At 38.4% G+C, this 9,453-nt stretch overlaps 2 protein-coding genes across 3 annotated transcripts; both read right to left on the reverse strand.

The window, feature by feature from the left end:
• Positions 1 to 153: 153 nt before the first annotated feature.
• LOC128178479 (uncharacterized) lies at positions 154 to 5,177 on the reverse strand. 2 transcript variants are annotated; one of them, XR_008242964.1, is made up of 4 exons: positions 4,949 to 5,177; positions 2,329 to 2,475; positions 646 to 1,920; positions 154 to 609 (listed from the first exon to the last, which is right to left on the reverse strand). XR_008242964.1 is itself a non-coding variant. In XM_052845669.1 (3 exons), the coding sequence occupies exons 1-3, from the start codon at positions 5,169 to 5,171 to the stop codon at positions 1,415 to 1,417; spliced, it is 876 nt and encodes a 291-aa protein (XP_052701629.1). In that variant the 5' UTR covers positions 5,172 to 5,177; the 3' UTR covers positions 154 to 1,414. The 2 variants fall into 2 exon arrangements, 1 of the variants encoding a protein (XP_052701629.1); XM_052845669.1 differs by having other exon boundaries at positions 154 to 1,920.
• Positions 5,178 to 5,592: 415 nt separating this feature from the next.
• Positions 5,593 to 7,923, reverse strand: LOC128178480 (uncharacterized). The gene is made up of 3 exons (XM_052845670.1): positions 7,331 to 7,923; positions 6,248 to 6,394; positions 5,593 to 6,021 (listed from the first exon to the last, which is right to left on the reverse strand). The coding sequence occupies exons 1-3, from the start codon at positions 7,536 to 7,538 to the stop codon at positions 5,606 to 5,608; spliced, it is 771 nt and encodes a 256-aa protein (XP_052701630.1). The 5' UTR covers positions 7,539 to 7,923; the 3' UTR covers positions 5,593 to 5,605.
• Between the last annotated feature and the right edge of the window lie 1,530 nt (positions 7,924 to 9,453).

Raw genomic sequence — 9,453 nt, forward strand, 5'->3', positions numbered from 1 at the left:
CACACACACGTATCGAGGTGTTCCGATTGGTATGTCGTCATTGGGTCATATAATGAACGATCCAGAAATATTAAACTATTTGTAAGAGCTTTTTAAAATCTTTTTTGATCTACGATTGATATAGCCCCTCTTTATTTTCAAGAGTAAATACAGTGAAGTTTTATATCATTTTAATGCACAAAAGAAAACAAATCGAAAAAAAAACAAGTTCAAATCAAAAATAAAAGTAAAACGTAAAATAAATAAGCCGAGGTATATTATGCAATAAACAACAAATACATTACAGTACAAGGTATTCCATCGCTGTTCCTAAATGTTCTCGAGAAGATATGTTTATATGTTTCAACAATCAATCAATCTTTGGTGACAAAGCGCACAAAACTAGTAAACTTGGGTATATAAATAAAGGGTTAGATTGTCCATGCGCAGGACCTCCATTTTTTCAGTTCTGAACAGTTCTGAACAAGAATAACTCATGTCTTTTACCCTGAAAGAATCCACCATGAATTAAAAGTCTTATAAACCTATCAATTGCATGCGCACAGAAACGAACTTTTGTGTTTTAGGACTGATACTTGCGCGGATCTAGAGGCCCGGGACCTTCCCAACCTCACCCCAGTTGCCACCATTGGGAAAATTCATAACATTATCAATTAATAAAACAGTCGAAAAATAAGTCGCAGAACGCGTACTCCATTCAACAAACTAAATTAGCCGTTGGACACCTCTGGAAAGAAGTTCTAGAACCGCGCGCACACACAGTGGTTACATATATATATATGCGATCAAAACAATTGTACTATTCTACCACTTCAGACGAAATCAAGTAACATGTACCATATTGATGTTGTACATGTGGTGAGAGAAAAAAACCCACCGAAAACTTCTTCAACACAAAGATGTACACTTTCAACAAGAAATTAATAGCTCATTTACTGGGAACGCAAGTAACAATATGAAAATATAAATAGACAAATGTACTGTGTAGACGCAGTTCTTTCAGTCAATCAGCTCACAAACTTTCAATTCAAGTCTGCCGAATAAGTAATTAGGTTGATAGCGTAATTATTCAAATACGGTCTACTTCCGTTAACTCTGCATGTAGTATGAATATCCGCAAGACTTGAAATCAAAACGCACATCTGGAAATAAATATCACAAATTGATGTTCGCATATAAAAAAGGATGCGTAAAATACTTGTTTTCATTATACTCCTACGAACAGAAGTAAAATTCAACTATTCTGGCTATATAGGTCAGTAGACAAATAATCATATTAATTAATGCACAAATTCCTCAGTCCCTTTCAGTTTGTAATCACGACAGTCTCTCTCTCTCTCTCTCTCTCTCTCTTTCTCTCTCTCTCTCTCTCTCTCTCTCTCTCTCTCTCTCTCTCTCTCTCTCTCTCTCTCTCTCAGAATTTTCTCTGCATGAAATCATATCTAGGTGGCGCTGAAGGGGTGATCACTTCCAGATCAAATCTGTCCTGTTCTCTGTTGAAAGCATCCTTGGAAGACGGGGGTCCGTACGGGTAGGGATTGAAATCACGGCTGCTGCCAACACTTTCCTGTCGTTTAGGTCGTCCATACTCCCTGCCGAGGTCCCTCGATCTCTTGTAGCCGGAAGTGTCGTCACCGATTGTCGTCAGCATGATGTCAGAGGGCCGTCTGGGTAGCCCAGGTCCTCCGCTGACGTTTCGAACACTCTCGGACTTCTCCAGACGCGTGTATTTGCCGGTATGGTCGGGGTACACCGTGGACTTGGACTCGTAGTCGTATTCCTTTATGTCCGGGATCAGGGTCATGGCGGCGATCAGAACGAGGCTGGAGGCCAGGGCGGACAGACCCATGGACCAGGCTGGATAGTAGGGCGATTCCACCTGTAGGACCCACAGCACAATGCCGGCAATGGACAGCCCAGCTACACAGTAAAAAAAAACAATAGTAAAATGCCTTATGTCTCATTATTTATCCACTGTAAAAGGCAAAAATATATTATCTACATATCTTATTAAAAAAAAGGCCAATTCGCTCGTAAAATGGCGAGGTTATCCAAGAAAATACATGGACCTGAAAAACATTCTTAATCTTGGTTTTGAATAATACCGGTAGTAATTTTTTAAGATGCTTAGATATATACCCTGAGAGAGAGAGAGAGAGAGAGAGAGAGAGAGAGAGAGAGAGAGAGAGAGAGAGAGAGAGAGAGAGAGAGTATACAATTAAACATGGAATTAGCGAACACGCTTATAATTAATTTACACTTACAGAGAAGTGATTTTCATCCCCCGAGACTTTATTACATGTTATAAACTTGAGAGAGAACGCTTACCCGCTAGCAGCGTCATCAGAAGCAAGCAGATCGCCACACATCTGGTGCGACACCTATCGGTCGCCACGTAGAAGCCGCTCAGGATGAGGCAGAGAAAGAACATACCGCCGGCGGCGCCCTCAAACCACCGCACCAAGGTGACCTCGACTGTAACAGAAGACGTCACTGACCATCAGTAACTTATCCATAACATCAATAACATGACGTCACGGATGTAAAATTAATGCATTTTATTAAAGTTAAAACAATTAAAAAGGGCAGACAATGTAATCTGTATACCCCATTTTGGGAGTTGATTTTAATCAACTCTCCTATGCAGTTACTCTAGTTAGGAATTGATTTTAATGAACTCTCGTTTGGACCTCGGCAAAATCACCACCGCTGACAAGACTTAGTACTTAAAAATAATAATTATACGGTACCCTAATTATATATTAGATTCAATTCAGAAGCATTTTTTCCCAGGGAAACTTATCTATAAATACCTTGAAAATAGTAAGATTTTAAATGGTTTGAAAAATTTATGGTCGTATATGTATTCCTACGCCAGAGTTCAATATTGCTTTGATACAATTATTTAGAAATGTTACGATTACTGATATACAAATGCATCTTGTAGTGTTTGATGGCGTCAATTCTATCTTTGAATATTACACAACGTGATTCATATGAGTTTTTTTTTGTTTTGTTTTTCCGTCTATACAAGTAGCCCGTAATTCTTCTTGGAAAAGCCTAAAAATTCGTATTAGAAAATGTGCGCAATATTATTCATATTCAGCTAAGGAACAACTTGCCAAGCAAAATAACATATCGTTGATTTAGCATAAAAAAATCAATAAAATCAACTCCCGTCAGTACTTCAGTACTTTGATTCCTTCCTATTAACGAATGGAACCAGGGAGTAATATCCCCCCCCCCCCCCCCCCCAACCTCCCCGGGAAAAGAAATTGTGCTTATAATTTAAAGGTTCACAATGCCAAAGTATTAATTAAACAAATATGAAGGTGGATCTTGCATAAAATTAATATTAACACACATAAATGCTAAAATGTTATTTCTAGTATATATCTATTAACCTAGTACAACTTCAGGATCAGAAAAATAAGTATTTTTCAATTAATTTTGCATAAACATGACCAAAACAATTCAACGGAAAGGTAAAAAAGAAAGAAGCAAGAAACCCGAAACGACTCTTTGAGTCGGAAAAAAGAAATGACATTCTTTAAGGTGGTGCGCTTAAAAGAATTTGTCACCAGCCTGAATGATTGGATTGTATTTAAATGTCTGTGCCAATTGAATGATGTTAAATGACACCGGTACACCAGTACCCACAGGAAAGTGAAGCCTTTTATGAATTTAATTTGGCGAAAGTTTAAAATATTAAATCCTTCTGATAATTATTTTTTTGTTCGAAATAAAACAGAATATTTTCTTGAAGTAAATTTCTGTTGATTGGGGTCTATAAATACGAATATTTTATAACTCTTTGAGCATTATCAGAAATGAAAAGTTGTTTTCTATAAAAGTACTTGTAAATTGATTTTTAGCTTTTCTCTGTTTCACTTGACAACAAACAATGATGAAATAAAATGGGAAAATGAAAGAACATAAAAATATTTAGAATTAACATTTAACATTTTCAATAATTGACGATATTTTACTATGAAATGCATGTACTAATTATTTTTCTTAATGTTATCAGTTAAAAAAAGTCTCCAACTTAACATTCAGAAGACTGGCTGTTAGCTCAGAAAACCGACGTCAACAAAGATATAACCAACCTCGGAAAATAATAAAACGTGAAACAGCATGGTGTTACTGTGATTTTCATGTAAACCAACCTGCGCAAGCTCCCTAATTATTCTAATGAAAGAGATGATCTATGACGTGTATGGTTCCATACAGTACCGTCGATCAGCGCCGCTTTATTTCGATTCCGCCAGGAACTCTGTATGTAAGCATTAAGTGTTCCTGGTAATAGTTTTATATCTGCTCGCCCGCCTAAATATGGTTTCGAGAACAAACGGATTGTGGTAATTGTGCTATATTGTAGCACAATCATTAAGTCGTTTGCAAGCATCTGTTACCGTGTCTCTAGTAATGCGCTATTGGTTTTGAATAATGTTACATTTATAAACATTGCAACAGACTCTCTTACCATTTGTAAAAGTAACATTTCGAAGATAAACAGATCTAATTAAAATCATATGTTAAATCTTATTTTAATTTTTTTTTCAAAAACACCCTCCACAAATCGACTTGATCGAATTCAGAACTACATGTATTTTAAATATGTTGGTTATCTGAATTAAAACAAGTAAATCATTATTCGATAAGAGATGTTCGCAAAAAAACCATCAAAGACCCGCGGCTTTTTAAAAAAATATAATATTTGGAACTGCAATAACTATTGAGTCCGGAACCATACAGGACTGGTCATAATCATCGAATCGAATTCTCGAGCAGAATTTGAAACCCTCTGTGGAATTCTTATTAAATTCGAAAGGTAATTCTAAATAGAATTAATTAAGTAAAAACAGAACTACAATTTGTTTTATACTAATGTTTTACTAGGGGGAGGCGGTAAAAGTAGAATAAAGCCCCCTATAATTGTACTCACACGACTCGTATTGAGAGGGCGTATTCTCCGTGTGGCAGGCCGCTCCCCCCGAGCAGTTCGTGAACCACCACAGCCCCACCCTCAGGTCGTACGTGTCCCTCACTGTGTTATACGTCATCCAATTATTGGTCAGGTATCCGGCGAACTGTAGTCCCGTGGCGCACATCAACAGCAAAAACCCGACTTTCGCCCAACCGGAAGCTTCTCCACAGCATCCTCCCATTTTCTGATACAGCCACAGAATAAAGTTTCAAATGTCGAAAATAAAAAATTGTACACACTTTTCGACTTTTTTCTTCGATGAGTGGATGATTTCTGGTCAAAACCCAAAATCTATTCAATAGAATGGCAGTGGTTTCACGAATCGCTGATCCCGGTGTTTCAAAATCTGACAAGCGTTTGATTGGCCTTTTCATTAAAACAATGATACCCGCTCCATGTACATTGTGATTGGAAAGTGAACGACCAACGCTTCTATTGTCGACCAATTGTCAAATTATGCGCAGTATTTACAATTTTTGAATTGAAAAGCGAAATGTGTGAAAGTATAATAATATACACCTTTCTAATCTTTGTATAGTTATGACGCGATCGAAAGTCGAAACATAGATATGACATGTATACACGATATGTAGAAACGACGTACGTGTCCCCAATTTAGTAACCAGCGCGGTCTCTTTGAAGAGTCACGGCCGATATGTTGTTAAAAGTGGCTGGTCTCAAGTTCCGGTTCGCACTTCCGGTCTTCTCCACTGGTGTCAACATCGGGCGCGGCATCTGGTCGTACTCGGACCGGGAATTCATTGGAGTGGTTCGGTCGTTCCGGGACAAGGATCTTCCTGTACTCATATCCGGGGACACTGATCGCGTTTTGGTTCGATCAGATGGTCCGGAAGTAGTACAGTCTGCGCAAATTCTATAGGAATTGTTCTCGTCCACATCCGGGATAAGCAGGATGCCTGATATGGCGACCAGAACGAGCGCGATTATACTGAAACCGAAAGAATAAGACACAGCCCAGGGGTCGGTGACGTATACAAGCCAGGCTATCATTCCCATCAGCATGAACGCGGCTATAATTAAAAAAAAATAACACACAGTAAACATTTATTTCAGATCATATAATTTGCTACTGTATTTCTTTTCACATACATGTAATATAATAAGGACTTATTCTTGAGAAGTGGTCAGGGAGGATAAAAGGCCCTGCATATTCACTTCCCAAGAGAAAAGTGACGGCAAATCATACCATACTGTAAAATTATCTTCTAAAACAACGACCAATGACTTTTTTATTACCTGTGACGAAACATCCCGTCATACACCAGGACGCTATGGTGCGAGTCCTAAAGCGATCGGACATGACGTATACCCCCGCCAGTATCGGCATCAGCAGTAACAGGATGAAGGCGATCGTCTCCATTGCCTGGGTTGTACGGAAAGCGTCTGAAATGTCATACCACATCGACTGTTATGAAATACAAAGATTCTGTTAAATAGAACATACGATGTCATTTTTAGTTTTTGTGGATACACTTTATAATGTAGTGTTTACGACGGCGACTTTATAATGTAGTGTTTACGACGGCGACTTTATAATGTAGTGTTTACGACGGCGACTTTATAATGTAGTGTTTACGACGGTTTATATAAATGCCATTTCGAATTGTCAGAAAAAATAAAAGAAATCATTTGAACGATTTAGAGAATCGTACGTATGAGTGTTCGATAAATCGAACGCACCGAAGGTCAGTTTTGAATTCAGACACAGTATTAAAATAGAGAAATCGAAAACCCGATATTATTTATAACAGATACTGTATAATGTTAGGTAAATCAAATTGTGTAATAATACAGAAAGATAAATCAAACACACCTTTATGAAATTATTTTTTGCTGGCTACATTAATAGTTTGGCGATTACAGTGGGATAAAATGAAAGTACTTGGTAGTACAAGCTCAAGAATTTATTTGAATTAGAAAATGAGCATTTTCTCTGACTATTAAATCACTTTAATATTCTTTAGCTGTCATAATAGTATTTAGTGATAATTTTTAAACAAACCAAGTCGTGATGTGAGGGACAAGTACTTAAATTAGACGTAAAACATCAAAATAAATCGAGAACGAAATCCAATATAGTTTTACAAATGCTGCTTTCACAATAGTACACGAGTACGTGACAGAGATATCAGAAAATCATTGATTGTAGTATTATATGTAAAATGAGTATTATCATGCACGTAATAAATGCTTCCCTGTATTAAAGCGGGTTTATCTAGATATTAAAAAAACATGATAATAAATACAATGACATGTCATGTATTTTAGATCTCTCTCTCTCTCTCTCTCTCTCTCTCTTTCTCTCTCTCTCAAACTCACCGTTCTTGTATGAGATATCTACCGAGGATTCCACACAAACGCTCGTGCAGACGCGCGTCTTCCACAGCCCCACCCTGGTGGCAGTGCCCCCACTGGCACCGATCATCCAGGAAGGCGTGGACCAGGCCACAACTTGGAAAAGAGAGGCCAGCGCCAGACACCCCAGGGAAAGTTTAGCCCACCCTGAGGCGTACCCACAGCACGCCATGGCCACCGTCAGCCGTGTCTAGAGCATGATTCTGTCCGTTCTATAGAAGTTACTCCAGGTGTATAGAAAGCCAGATGGAATGGTCCCCAACTCTCCAATAAGATTATCAAGATCTCAGATCTCAATAAGATATCCCTTATATTTACTCAACAACAGGGTTTGGATGCCGAAATACACCTCAAAGGCATCTGGACTTGGGAAGTTATTCCTTCAGGGCCTAGAAAACCTCATTTGAAAAACCCACACACAGCCAATCACGGGCCCCGCTGGTCTCATTCAACGTCCCAGAACTACGTCGGTTCTTTCATCCTTCACGTTATAAAGACTTCGAACTTTTATGGCCATAAAGTAGAATATTTAAATCTCTTTTTCAAAATCGCAGCAAACTTTTCAAAGCTTCCTTTCAGTAACATTCCGATTTCTTTTCATATGCTCTGCCTTTCGTGCAAATATATTATCAATATATCCTTTCTAATCGGTTAACTGACTGTAAAACGCGTGAATCTACCACACAAAGCTGCTCAAAGATTGGTAATAGAACTTTCATCATTAAATCACTTGCATTAATAGATAGGTAACATGACTCGTGTCTCTTAAAGATACATTTTTTATATGTACAGTTGATAGTGCCAAATACACCGACAAGAAAAATGCATGCATTTTCAGTTGTTTATTGAAAAACCAAGCTTGTATTTCTACCTATTGAATAGGATTGCGAGTTCATAACATCAGGGGTCCTGAAGTCACTGGAGGCCGTGGGACTAAGGATTTCTGATGTTGCAGGCACGTAGCATCAAAGGAGGGGGGTAGGGGGTTAGGGGTGACCCACCCACCACCATATTTTACTTAAGATGGTCATTGGACATTTTCCTTAAATTAACAAACTTTTTGGTAGATTGTTGAGATTTTGATGAATATTTACCAAATTAAGCATCATAGTAGAAGTTTCAGATACTATGCCCCTTAACGCCCCTCGCCCCCGCCCTTTCCGCAGGTTCAGATTTTGAAGATTTGATGAAGTCTGCCCCCTATCTCCTTTAAAAATTGCCTGTTTTGTGAGGATTGACGAGCTAATTAGCTTCTGAGAGCTAACTGCAAAGTACTTGGTCCAGTACGACGATTACATTTACATAGATAGGTGATCTCACAGTAATCGCTTGACACGTGTAGCTCGCACATGCTAACAAAAGGATATCCATGTGATCAGTACAACATGTACTGTACCCACGGTACATGTACGTGTAACCATGATAACTGTAACCATGAGTACATGTACATGTAACCAGTATTACTTTAACACATGATACATGTACGTGGAACTATTTTAACTGTAACACACGGTACAATGTACGTGTAACCATGATAACTGTAACACAGGGTGCACGTATGTGTAAACAATACTACTGTAACAAAGGGTACACGTACATGTAAACAGTACCACTGTAACACACGGTACATGTATGTGTAACCAGTACCACTGTAACACAGGGTACATGTAACCAGTACTACTGTAACACAGGGTACATGTACATGTAAACAGTATAACTGTAACACATGGTACATGTATGTGTAACCAGTACTACTGTAACACACAGTACATGTTTGTGTAACCAATACTACTGTAACACACGGTACATGTATGTGTAACCAGTACTACAGTAACACAGGGTACATGTAACCAGTACTACTGTAACACAGGGTACATGTAACCAGTACTACTGTAACACAGGGTACATGTAACCAGTACTACTGTAACACAGGGTACATGTAACCAGTACTACTGTAACACAGGGTACATGTATGTGTAACCAGTACTACTGTAACACAGGGTACATGTAACCAGTACTACTGTAACACAGGGTACATGTATGTGTAACCAGTACTACTGTAACACAGGGTACATGTAACCAGTACT

This window comes from Crassostrea angulata, chromosome 3 (genome assembly GCF_025612915.1).
Source record: "Crassostrea angulata isolate pt1a10 chromosome 3, ASM2561291v2, whole genome shotgun sequence".
Taxonomy (NCBI): Eukaryota; Metazoa; Mollusca; class Bivalvia; order Ostreida; family Ostreidae; genus Magallana; species Magallana angulata.